Source organism: Pteropus alecto, unplaced genomic scaffold (genome assembly GCF_000325575.1).
Source record: "Pteropus alecto unplaced genomic scaffold, ASM32557v1 scaffold43, whole genome shotgun sequence".
Taxonomy (NCBI): Eukaryota; Metazoa; Chordata; class Mammalia; order Chiroptera; family Pteropodidae; genus Pteropus; species Pteropus alecto.
In genome coordinates this window covers 2670486-2683695 of record NW_006435764.1, presented here as the reverse complement: position 1 = coordinate 2683695, position 13210 = coordinate 2670486, and the positions used below count along the sequence as shown (strand labels likewise).

The 13210-nt window shown below is 60.7% G+C and overlaps 1 protein-coding gene across 1 annotated transcript in view; it reads left to right on the top strand.

Annotated features, from left to right (window-relative positions):
• ANO1 (anoctamin 1) overlaps positions 1-13210 on the top strand; it is a 69574-nt gene that overhangs the window by 38463 nt on the left and 17901 nt on the right. Inside the window, 7 exon segments of the mRNA XM_006911293.1 lie at positions 3855-3937; positions 5576-5587; positions 6166-6237; positions 8397-8474; positions 9409-9483; positions 12804-13005; positions 13159-13210. The exon segment at positions 13159-13210 is cut by the window's right edge and continues 19 nt beyond it. Of these exon segments, the coding sequence (XP_006911355.1) occupies positions 3855-3937; positions 5576-5587; positions 6166-6237; positions 8397-8474; positions 9409-9483; positions 12804-13005; positions 13159-13210 (574 nt within the window).

Genomic DNA, 13210 nt, shown 5'->3' with positions numbered 1-13210 from the left:
CTCCTGTCCCTGCGGATTTCCCTATAAACATTCCGGATGTTTTGGATAAATGGAGCCGTCCCTTAGGTGGCTGTTTGTCCCGCGATCAGCCTCTTAACAAGACACGGTGGCTAACGTGCCGGGACGAGCCAGGTCGTGAGACGTCCCCCGTGGCACGCGCCGCCCGTGCGGCCCGGAGCAGTGCTGGGGACTGACTCGCGCCCCGCCTCCCGTCACCACTGTCACCAAGCCCGTGGTGCAGACGCGGGGCTGCGGCTGGCAGAGGCGGGCCGGTCACCTGCCCGCGCTCACCTGGCCTTGACCCAGCGTAGAGCCGGGCACCTCGGTGGCCCGCCACCTCCAGGCTTCTCCACAGAGTGTGCTTGTCTCGCACTGTGTCGTTTATATGAAGGTTTGAAGACAGGCAGATCCTAGCTCAACCGCCTGCTCCCGCCACGGCCTTGGCCTTGGCCTTGGCCGCCGTCACCGTCCGCGTCTTTGTGCCATGCTGCCCGCCGGGCTCTAGAATTCGGGAGGGCGGGTCTTGTGTCTTTGGCCCCCTTGGATGGCCGCTGAGGCCATTTCAAGGCCATTTCTTCATTTCTTTGTGCCACAGACCTAGCTTGGCACACAGCTTGTCCTCGTGTGGGTGGGAAGACACCACCCCTGACCCCGGCTGGTCTTCACGTCCTAGGTCCAGGTTTCTGGCGTTTATTAGCCAGTCACTGGACTCCTCAGAGCCTCAGTTTACCCATCTGTAACAGGAGTGCGTTATCCTTGCACTGGAAGCTCGGGGGCGGGCTGATAGGTGTGCAGAGGCACCACGCCCCACTGGACGTCCCATGACATTTGTGCGACGTCGTTGGCACCTTGACAAGGAGAACCATTATGGCAGAACCTCGAAGGGAAGGGTCAGAAAGCCCGCAGGTGCCACCGCTGTCCCCACGGTTGGTGTGAGCGGGGAGGGCTGCAGGGGCACAGTCATAGAGGAGGGACACTTGGCCGTGGCCCAGCTCAGTGGAAGGCGGGGCATCATGCTGCTCGGGACACCCAGCTTTGAGCTGAGACCAGGGACCGCCCCTGGGCACTGCCCCTGGGTCTGCATGGGCTTCACAGCTCCCCACCTGTGGGCCAGGCCTGAACTCCACAGCGCCACCTGTTAGCTCCAAAGCAGGCCTGGCAAAGTCAGTGCCACTGAGTCCAGACACTGGGGCCCAGTGGGGCCTGACCAGGCAGAGAAGGTGCGCCGAAACCGTGGCGGAGGGGTGCTGCCCACTCCTCACTGCCGGCCTTTTGGTGTCAATGCGGCCGCTTTTTAAAGGAGAGACAGGACATTCGTGATTTTACGTAAAATGTCTTTATTTTACGTAAAATGTCTTAAAGAGAACCGAACCTAACCAGCCTTGTCTGTAGACTGTCTCCGCCCCTCAGGGCCCGGTCTTGGGCCTGGCTGACCCACAGACACCTCTGGGAGAGGGCCCTTGTGTCTGTCATGACACGTTTCACGGGACGAATTCTAAGAAAGAATGCCTGGGTTCAAATCCCACTGCCCGGCTGTGTGACCTTGGGCAGATGACTTACGCTCTCTCTCTCTTGCGTGCCTTCATCTTCTCATTCATAAACTGGCCCTATAAGTTTTTCTCTCAGAATCAGATTACTTATTGTGAATATGACTATTATTCCCTTAGAGAATAGCAAATACCTGAGCACAAGGTCAGTCAAGTGCAGCGGTTAAGCGTGGACTCTGGGGTCAAACAGGATCAGGTTCAAACCTCAGGCTGTCACACAGAGCACTTAACCCTCTGAGCCTCTGTTTGTAAATGGATGAAGCGAAGTACTTTCTGTTGCCTGGCGTTTTTGCAAGGACTGGGCTAACCGATGTGGGTAAATTCCTAGCACAGAATGTGGCACACGTTTGAGTCCTCTGTGAGAGGTAACTTGTCACACTGCAGGCTGGTGAGCGGAGGGAGGGTGAGGTCCAGAAGGTGGGGGTGAGTGAGCTGGGAATGGGGAGGACGTGGCAAGGCCAGGCCAGAGACGATAAGCAGGCCAGCTCTGCAGGTGCGCATGGAGCCAGCCCTCCGGGGCAGTCCAAAATAGGGGTATCTTTCTGCTCTCACATGACCCAAGGTCTGAGAGGCACTGCCATGGGCAGGCGGAGGACAAGGAGAGACAGCCATGGAAACTCGTGAAGGAGCGTGCGCCTCCCAGACGGGCTGTGCGCCTCCTCACAGCAGGGCGTGGCCCCCTCCGGAGTCCTTGTCACAGCAATGGTGCCCAGTATGCGTCTGCAGAGGACGTATCTGTATGGCGGGGACTGTGTCTCCCAGGCCCCTGGCTCTCCGGTGTCCTGATGGCTTCAGCCCGTGGGAGGTCCTGATGGCGGACGAGGGGGAAGGAGGGAGAGCCAGCGTGTTTGTCCCCACCGCCCTCAGCCTCCTCCGGCATCCGGCAGAGGCTTTGTCCTCTCTGGGGCCCAGACCCCCACGCGAAAGCCCTCCGTCCGTGACCCTAGCTTCTGGGCAGCTCCAGGCTCTGGCTCTGGGGACGCCACCTCCCGTCGTCCCTCCACCCCTGAACCAGAGCCGCCTCCTGCCGTTGCGACCGCTGGGCTGTCTCCCCCTCGACCACCTGGCTCCTCAGGTCCTCTGTCGCCGGTGTGGCCAGTTCCCAGGATTAAAGTCCCCCCCGTCTGGAAGACCTGAGAGGCTCCTGCCTCCCGGCTGGGCCCGGCTGGTGGTGCACAGAGACGCACGCACACTTGGGGCGGGGAGCGGGGTTCTGCGTTGACCGCAGCCCTCCGAGCCAGGTCCGGGCCAGACTCAGACCTGCTACTTGCCCGTCTAAGCACCGTCCTTTCCTGGTGGAGGATCGTGTAGGCGGATCCGCTTCTCATTTTATTTCCATCCTGACGCCGCCCCTTATCACACAAGCCACCGAGTTCCTCCGAGCCTCGGTTTCCTGTTCTGTAAAAGGGAGAAAGAGCAGCACCTCCCGCCCGTGATTCTGGTGGGGTCGACAGGAGATTAATACTTACGAGACAGCTCGCTGAGCAGAGCCTGACGCATGACAGTTCAGCTAACCTGACGACCACACTTACGTCCATCCAGCCCCCGGCCTCTGCTGACTTTCCCTTGTGGGGACAAACTAATGACGAACGATCCAGCCAGTTGCATCTCCGCTCGCAAGCTGTTCGCTCGCGAAAGCCCGGCGCTCACGCAGTGAGCTCTCTTGAGTGTGTGTCTGTGCCAGGCACTGGCTGTGTGCCGGGCATCCGGGTGAGCGAGGCCCCACCCCTGCCCCACACACCAGAAGGGCCACTCGACATGGCAGGGATCACACTGGAAGGCAGTGTGGGCACCGTGGGCAGGAGGGGTCCCGAGAGGAGTTGGTTTCTTTCTGACTCTGAGAAGGATGATGAGAGGCTTCCTGGAGGAGGTGGCATTCTAACGACATTTAGCAGCTAAGAGTGCGGCTCAGCAGTCAGGCCACCTACGTGGGTTTGAACTCGAGCGAGTGGCCTTGGCCCACCTCTCACCCTTTACAACTGCAAGAAGTCCATCTGTGACCTGAGGTCCCCAAGACACATGGAGCACAGGATATGGGACCAGCCTGCCTGTCCCCTCACTGGCTGGCTAGGACCTGATTTCCCTGTGCCTCAGTGTCTTCGTCTGTGAAATGGGAAAGTGATCGTCTCTGCCCCACGGTGGGTGGACGGGCCGAACGGGTTACTTCGTGTGAAGTTCTTGGTCCAGCATGCTGTCACAGGGTGACCTCGCTCATCAAATGGTGCCGAAGGGGGCAGTGCGTTGATGTCACCCGGTGTTGCAGGGGCTTCTCAGCCCCTAACTTTCGGGTCGCCCCTCTGCCTGCAGCCGCCACGTTCATGGAGCACTGGAAGAGAAAGCAGATGCGGCTCAATTACCGCTGGGACCTCACGGGCTTCGAGGAGGAGGAGGTGAGTGGGTTTGGCGCTGCGCCCCCCGCCCCCCGTGTCTGCCACCCCATTCCGTCCCCGGCCCTGTCCCGTCACCTCCTGGGGACGCACGCAGAAGCCAGAGGTCGTGAATCCCAGGCGAGACTTCTCAGTTCATCTCCCTGGTGTTTGACTCGCCCGTGGTTGCCAGGGCGACCGTTTGATGTCTGCTAGACTGTTTCTGATCTCCTTCCTCACACGGACACGCCACCCACCAGCATGCAGGGACGCAGGCCAAGGCTCACCGCGCTGAGCTCATCCCGTCTGGGGGAGACCGGGCGGGTCTGGGAGGGAGTCACCGCTGCCCATGAGGCAAGTCCCCAGAAGCGGCCGCCAGCCTCTCCCCGGGCGCCAAAGCCACACACCTCGGAGCCAGCGGCCAGGCGTGGCTGAGTAGTGGGGACAGAGCCTTTCCTGATGGAGGGGGAGCCAGATGCTGGGCGTCTGCATGTTCCCAAGAGACAGGCGTCAGGAACGAATGTCCCCGGGGATGGCAGTGAGCCCTCTCCCCACATTTCCCAGGGGAAGCCTTGCCACTGCCCCGCCCTGACTGGGCAGCTCCAGCCAGAATCCCCCGTGGGCTGGAAAACTGGGCCCCGCAGCCAGCCTCGCTCGGGGCGGAGCTGTAAGGTGTGGCCACGCTGGCCGCTGCTTCTCTTATAAAGCACCGTGCTTATTTTTAAAAGAGAAAACTCTCGTGCGTTCTCACTGTAATGTGGGAATCTCTTCCATTAGCTTTTATTTCCTGATACAACATGCTCCCTCCTGAGGCCGAGCCTGCCGGTCGCTATTCAGCCAGATGCGCGGTGCGGTCAGAGAGGCCGGCACACGGGCTCCGTGCTGACAGCGCCATCGGCGGGCGAGGGCCCAGAGTCTGCTGGCAGCCTCGTGGCAGCCTCGTGGCGGCCACTCGGCCGTGTGGGACCAGGCCGCCTGGGTTCCGTCCCAACGCGACACTGCCCTCGCTGTGTGACCTGGGCGAGTCGCTTAGCCTCTCTGTGCCTCGGTGGCCTCGTTTCTGAAATGGCGGTTGGGAAGAGTCCTCGCTCGACAGGGTTCGAGGGTCTCTCAGTGGGTCAGGAAGTCTAAAGCATAAGGAGCAGGGAGGGCCCAGCCCCAGGACCTGCCACCTGGCCGGCCTCCCCTGGGCTCAGCCCCTTCCTGCAGCAGGCCTCGTCCGGGTGCTTGATTTTGGGGTGGCGATCGGAGCCATTGGCCCCGGGGTCCACAGGGCCCGAGCACCCCACCATGGCCGGCCAGGGCCTCTTGGGGGAGTTAAGCGCCTGAAGCCAACCTCAGGTGTTGGCCTGGGAGCAGAAGGAGCCTGTGTCCACTCGCCGGGCCTGTGTGCCCCTTAGCCAAGTCCGAGACAGTTCAGTCCAGCACCCCCTTGGGAATTCCAAAATCACTAGAGCTACAGAGGCAACAGCGTGCACGGCCATCCTCAGGTGGTGACGGCCTTTAGTGGACCTTGGCCCCCCGAGTCCTCGCCCACCTGGACCCATCACCTTCATCTCGGTCCTGAAGAAAATTATCTTTGGAGGGTGTGTCCTATTTCTAACAAACAGCACGAGTAATGCGATCTTTCTGTTTTGTTTGCACGTTTCTGGCTCCCTGAAGGAGGCTGTCAAGGTTTGGAATTTTCGTCACTCTTTTGTTTTCCCGTAGCCCCTCCCTGGGAGAGGGACCTCCTCGTGCACCTGACCCGTCTCTTTCTCCCGTGCAGCCCCCCGCAGCACCCCCCCGCAGGCGGGGGTCTCTGCTTTCTCCCCCACCTCCGAGCCTCTCTTCCGTTCCAGCGCCCTTTGCTGACCTGCTCTGGGCCCCCCGAGGCCTGGCACCTCTGGTCTGCCCACGCTTGCTGACACTGCCGGCTCTCCCGACCCCCACGGCCCCTCACAGGACGTTCTCGGGGCCAGTTCATGGCTGGGTGTTCACAGTGAGAAAGCGGCCACAGGCCCCAGCCTGACCTGCCTCCAGGACACAGAGCCAGCGTCTGTGGCCTTCCCAGTGGGCCGGGGACCCCAGCGAGGGCTGGATGGAGTGTGTACGGGGAGCCCTAAATTGGGAACAGTACAAACAGCCAGCTACGAACTGGCCCCTAAGGGTGCCCAGGACGAGTGTGTGGGCTGAATCTGCCACGTGTGCTCACGCGAGGGCCTCAGACTCACGGCTCACGGGGCTCCGTGCCCGCCTGGTTCCCTTCGCAGGACCATCCCAGAGTCGAATACGAAGCCAGAGTTTTGGAGAAGTCCCTGAGGAGGGAGTCCAAGAGCAAAGAGGTAAGGCGGCCGCTGCCAGGGGCTTCCCCAGCGGTAAAACACCGTACAGTCATCAGCAGTGTAGATGGGGGCCAGCAAGCACCGTACGGTCATCAGCAGTGTAGACGGGGGCGGTAAAACACTATGCGGTCATCAGCAGTGTAGACGGGGGGCCAACCCCCAGACAAAGGCCAGAGAGTAAATATTTAGACTCTGCAGGCCTCTATCACAACTACTCAGTTCTGCCATTGTTACTCAAAAACAACCGTAGATAACAGGTTAAAAAAGAGGGAGGTGAGGGGCTGGCTATGTTCTGATAAAATTTTATTTATAAACACAAGCAGGGGGCCAGCTTTGGCCGTGGGCTGTAGCTCATCAAACCTGCTGCAGATCTACCTTCTTGACCTGAGTGTGGTCTCACACTCCAGCCGACATCTCAACACCCGGAACCGGGTGGCTTTGCAGCTTTTTCACGGTGCCCTCGACACTTTGTGTCCACCCCACTACGTTCCGTGTGGAAGGAGGAAATGACAGGGTTCGCCCTGAGCACGTGGCCAGTTTCTCGTTTCACTCACAGACGACAAGACAGAGAGAGAGAGAGAGAGAGAGAGAGAGAGAGAGAGAGAGAGAGCGCGCGCGCGCAGTGTTGTTTTTGTGACATCCTTGAGGCCACTGTCCTTTTTATGACAAATGCCTTTCTCCCCAAACCTCTCGTCATTCAGGTTGGAGCGCAGCCTAAATGCTCACAGATCTCTAGAGGTGCTTGGCTGTTTTTCCATAGGTTTTCTTTACCTGGCGTAGGACAAGCACAGAGCCCCTGGGCCCTTGTCAGCATCTCGCTGTGGCTGGGGAAGCTGGCATCGGTTCTTGAAGGGGTGGGGACAGTTGAAGGGTGCTTGTCCGCACCCCGGTATTTGCTGTCCCCTTTGCACACTCAGCCTCTGGGGCCAATCGGGACAAACCCCCGGGTTTATCTGTCCTTGGCATTGTGTCCCGTGGACAGAGCTCGCCGGTTCAAAGTGGCCAGGGGTCGCGGTTGCCGATCCCAGCTTGGGGACAAGGTGGGCGCACAAAAGCCCCCTCTGGGGCCCCGGTGCCTGCACCATGGCAGAATCCAGCTTCGTCCTCACGCGGCCACAGAGAGGGTGCGTTTCCCCCAACCCCCCTCAGTCTGAGCGGGCCTCAAGGATGCGGAAGAAGTAGCCACCAAAGCAAGAGTCGTCACCCCTCAACAGGAGACGACGGTCCCTCACTTTAACCAGTCCCGTCCCGGGGCACGCTGCCTTGCGAGCAGCCGCCCTGTGGCCTCGGCCGGCTCTGTTACCCCTCTGGGCCTTGTTTCCCCCTCCTAAAGGGACAGGCATGGACGCCACTGCCCCTGGGTCCCCACGGGCCTCCACCGTGGGCCGTCAAGACCCGAGTTCCGTGTGGCAGCCTCAGCCCCAAGCCTGTGTCACGGTGCACAGCCCCAGGCCCGTCCGCCCCGTGGTGTTTCGGCGACACCTCTTAGCCTGAGCATGGATGGGTGTTTCATCCTCAAGCGGGGAAAGAGGCTGTGTGACACCCGTCATGGCCATTGAGGTCAGGGACGTAACGAAGCCCAGATGGGGCCAGGGCAGCTGTGCCAGGAGGCCCCCCAGACTCCCAGCCCCTCTGCCTCTTCGGTCCCATGAGAGCAGCAAGGTGCAGGGGTTGTGTGTGGAGGTGCGTGAGAACCCAGGCCCTCTGCGCCTCTGGCGGGCCACATTCTTTATCGTCTCCTCTGTTCTGTTGGCTCCTGGGGCGACTTCACGGTTCGATTTCCTCCCAGCTATGGCACCAAATTCGTTTCCAGGGAAAATTTAAAAATCCCCCGCATCGGTGCGCTAGCTTACGGCTCTGGGCGCGGCCGCCTTTGTGGTGGCATCAAGCGCTCCACGCGAACCGAGCATCTCTGCGTAAACGCGCCCCTGAACCGTGGCGGCCCGTTCCCGAGACCAGACGGGCATCGCGCGGCCCCGTGCAGCCTCTTCTGTTGCCCGGGTCACAGTCTTCCCGTTAGAATGGGGGTCTCTGCTGTCTCCAAGTGGCTTAAAACGCCCAGAGCCGGGATCAGCCTTGGCAGTGAGCACACAGGGGCCGATGGTGGCCTTCTCGCCCCTCGCCCCACAGTGCTCTCTCGTTCCCTCCCCCGCCCTCAGAAGCACCGGAATATTCCAGAGGAGTCAACAAACAAATGGAAGCGGAGGGTTAAGACAGCCATGGCGGGAGTGACATTGGTACTTTTCTATCTGTGGGGAGCGTGCGTCTGGACTGTTTGCAGACGGCCAAAATGCGGTGTGTTTTCCTCCACGAACTCTGACTGTTGCACGGGGTTTTTTTTTCTTGAACGTCCACCTCGACGCTTCTTTGCCTTCCTGCCGCACCCAGCGAGCTGTGACGTGTGTTGAGATGTCACCGCATGGGCTGTGGCGGGTTCAGGGGGCAGGGGCAGCTCTGCTCTAGTCGGAGCCTGCGCAACGTGCTCGTCACCCCCGCCTGCCAGCGGTCTTCTCATGAACACGCATGCCACCTGCCCCGGGGACAAGTGGCCTCCGGTGTCACGTCGCCAGCAGCGTTCGTTGACCTAACACGTGAATTTTCCCATTTAAAAATCCACCTGATCCTTGGAACACCCCGGCTTAGTGACAAGCTTCTCCTTAAGGCTCTTCCAGACCCACAGAGCCTTCGGGCGTGTCGCCACAGTCCGCCATGGCTCCCTGGCAAACAGTGTTTGAACTTGTCATGCTACTTGCTTGTTTCAACGTGCTCCGCAAAGGAAAATAACTATTATGGTCTGGGTGGCAAAGGACAAAGCATCTTAGATGTGCCAGCCTTGGAAGTAGGCCTCTTGGCCAAAGAGATGGATCGTAGACACAAGCTTCTCCCCGACATGGGCGCGATAGGCTGATGTAGAAATGCATTTGGCAGTTGTGTGCCCCGTGTGCAGAGGAATCACACGGTAAAAAGGCTGTTATTTCTGTTATTATGCGACATCATTTCGGAGGGAACGGGACCCCAGATGTTTCTTTGAGCACTAGCTGCTCGCATCCGCGTGCCGCCTGCGGATTTTTTGGAAGGCGTTTATGAGTGTTTGTTGTCCAGGTCCACACGCACACACGCATCCCCCGCCACAATGGTTCCCACGGTGACCTGCCTTCTTTCCTGTTGCAGACGGACAAGGTGAAGCTGACCTGGAGAGACCGGTTCCCAGCCTACCTGACCAACTTGGTGTCCATTGTCTTCATGGTAAGTTCCGGAAGGCGGAGGTGGGAGGACATCTGGGAGCCCACAGAGAGCTGTGCAGTGCCTGCCCAGCCGTCACCATGGCAGGGGCACTCATGCGGGGTGGTGGGGGTGCGGGAGAGCCCACCACCACCTCTAACTTGGGAGGGGCCGCGGTTCCTCCGTAACCCCCAAGGGGGCCCCCCACACACACTTTCACGGGGGCCCCAATACGCGTCTTTCATTCTGAGAGTGTCATGCTTAAGTAAGTAGTCGTTCCAAGCCAGGAGTTCAGAGATATTGTTTAAGACAAAACTGAGGCGCTTTTTAGAGAATATCGTTAAATAAATAACACGCAGACAACAGCGAAGTCAAGGCAGTGGCACTCGGTGACCAGTGGCCTGCGACTCCAGGCCGGTCGGCGCTGCTGAGGCCTCAGCCCCTCGCTCGCTGTGCTTTCATCCTCCCCAAGGGGTCAGGGCCACCTGTGGTCACCGCACAAATGACCGTCCCCTCGTCTAGCCCCGGAGCTTTAAGTTAGAGTCTTGTACAGCCCCCAGCCCTGTGGCCTGGCACCAGAGGCCCTGGCTTGGCTGCTGAGGGCCAACTAAGGGCTGAGCATGTGCCCAGCAGCCCGAGGGCCTGGCAGGACGCATCTTGGTCCTCACAGCCTGGCTGCCCAACGCCGTCCCCTCCTGCTGAGGAAACTGAGGCCCAAATGTGTGGCTCCTGTCCCCGGCCACCGGCCTGCAGGCAGTGGGGCCAGAAGCCAGTCAGGCTGTCTGCGCTGAGAGCCTGCCGTTCTCCGTGAACTCGAGGACATGGCGCCGAGGCTTGTCTTAGTGCTCCAGGTTGGAGGGGGGCCGGGGCCCCACCCTGAGTGGTTAGAAGCAGTGTGAGGACTCAGTTTCCCCTCATACAATCGGAGGGGCCTCAACTAGTGCGAAGATGTCCGTGGGGACCCCCGAGACCATAGTGCCACTCAGTGGGTCAGGAGGGCTGTGGTGCCATCAGGGCGACTGGGTGGCAGTGAGCCCAGACGCGTTCCGAGGGCCCTGGAACACACGCCCCAAAAACACATGAGTGATGGGTCTCCTCTGGCCAGGCACTGGGCTTGGTGCTGGCAGGTAACCTGCAGGTGGCGGTCCCTGCCCAGGGCCTCCGGGGCTCACCCAGGGGGACAGGGGCGGAAGCAGGAGACTCAGGCACCAAGGTCCAGCCCATCCGGGCAGAGAACAGCAGTGTCACTGCAGAAGGACCAGCAAGGGGGTGGCAAGAGGTAGAGAGGCTGGCTGGGCCCTTCTTCTGCACCACAGCAAGGACTTGGCACCAGAGCCCTGGGTTCCACGTCATTGCCTTGAATGGTCTTCACAAGGTCTTAGGTTCCTGGGGTGAGAGGCGAAGGGGGTGGGTAGAAGGGGGTTAGGGGGGGCTCCATGGGGCGGAGTGGGTGGCGTGTGGGGTGAGGTGGCGTGAGGCAGGGTGGTGGGTCCCTCCACTCTGCCGTCAGACTGGCTTCCCTGGCCTTCTCCTCACCCATCCCGTGTCCTCTCTTGCTCACAATGTGGCTGCCCCTCCTCCAACATCACCTCTACTTTCCAGGCAGGAGGGAGGGGAAGGGCCAAGGGGAAGGAGGCCATGCCAGAGGAGGCAGCGCCTCTTTGACGGTGCTTTCCAGGAGACCCGCCCGTCACCTCTGCTTGCTTCACACTGGTCAGACCGTGTCATGTGCCCCCCCACCCCACCCCGAGCTGCAGGGAGGCTGGGACGTGGGTGCGCTGTCACTCCCAGCACAGGTGGGGGAAGTGGGCAGGGCACGAGCTGGCTCTTAACATACTGGTGACCCCGTCACAGACGAAGCGATCAGTTTGGTCCGTCACCCGGATCTCTATTCACTGAACAAATGTGGGTTGAGCACGTACGATGCTCTTGGTCCTAGAGACACCAGCTGCAGCCTGGCCCTTGGTTCCCCGCTTCCAGGGGGGATTGTCCCCCACCCCAAGGGAGACTGCCATCCCTCCCATCCGGCTTGCGTGTTGCGGGGATGTGCTGGCCCTCGGGCTGGGAAAGGAGGGGCACCTGGCTGAGTCTGCTGGCAGCCCCGCCTGCAGCCCCGCCTGCAGGCACCAGGGCCATCATGGCCAGGGCGGCACCTCCCCCGGGAGCGGGAGCGGCCTCTTGGCAGGAGGCCGAGGGTTTTCCGAGGAAAGCCCTGAGCCCAGCAGGGTGCCAGCACCTCACAGCGAGGCCGCCCCTCCACCAGGCTTTGTATGGCCGTGGTCATTTCTCTCGGGCAGGGTGTGGTCACCCTTTAGTCACTCGAAGATGTGTGCAGAAGCCGAGTCACCGGCCAAAAGCGCGAAACAGTTTTCCTAGGAAACCGTGACCGCTGTGGTCTGTCTTCCTCGGGGTGAGCCAGCTACAGCCTCTCCAGGCCGCAGAGACACACAGCAAAGCCCCGCACCTCCCCGGGACGGTCCCCACAAACAAGGGGACCACCCTAGCGGGGGTGCGGCCCGCCCTCCACACCCTTAACAGATGTAAACGTGCACAGGACACAGAGGAGTCAGCATGGTTGACAATGGGGCCACTGCCTCCGTCTTCAGTGTGTCCTCAGGGTTGCGATTTGCAAGCCGCCTCACCCCTACAGCAGGACAGGGTGACGATGGGGTCTTCCCGTTGAGTTAGGGTCTTCAAAAAACAGGGAAAGGAAGCCAGGCAGACAGACGGCCCCACACGGGACAAACTTGGCACCCGCCGCAGCCGTCTCCCACCCCGGTCTCGCAGGCAACCGCCAGCCTGAGTGTGATGGAATGTTCCGTCCAGCAGTGGGTTTGGCAAGATGAGGGGCTTGCTCTCTGGGACAAGCCAGAGGGAGTTGGTGGCTCTGGGAAGCTTGGGAGAAGGGACCCAGTCCTACCATCCCAGCCAGGCCTGCACCACTGACCACCCCCACCCCGGGGCCGCCACAGCACCCATCCCCATGAAACAGTACTACACCGAGAGGTCACTGCTTCTGCTCAAGGTCACCAGGGTCGGGGAGAAGCTCCCAGCTAGCAGTCAGCCTTCCGTTGCACAAGGGGGGCTGGTATATCCCAGCCCGTGCGCTGGGTGACCTGGCCTGGTCACCTGACCTCTCTGAACTTCAGTGTCCCCTTCTCTAAATGAGAAACCAGCCCTCATTCGTCTGTCTGCAATGCCCGCCCCATAAAGCCCCTGCAGTGGGCGACTCGAAATGCCCGTCTCTGCTTTGAAGCTGAAGAGCTGCAGGGTCGGGAAGAGCTGGGCTGGGGAGGCCCAGTGAGCCTTGGGTGGCCCTGCCAAGGCGTCCTACCCCCGCACAGGTTGCGGTGACCTTCGCCATCGTCCTTGGCGTCATCATCTACAGAATCTCCACGGCCGCTGCCTTAGCCATGAACTCCTCGCCCTCCGTGCGGTCCAACATCCGGGTCACGGTCACAGCCACCGCGGTCATCATCAACCTGGTGGTCATTATCCTTCTAGACGAGGTCTACGGCTGCATAGCCAGGTGGCTCACCAAAATTGGTGAGTGTCCGAACCCCGGGGCCGCCCCGAGGCTCCTGCCTCCTGCTGTGGGGCCCTGGGCTGGGCGCTTACCGCCTCTGAGCCCTATTCCCACGAGAGCTGAACACAGCGGTCAGGCTGGATGCTCAGCAGCATGCATCTCACCCTTTTCAGAGGTCCCCAAGACCGAGAAGAGCTTCGAGGAGAGGCTGATCTTCAAGGCCTT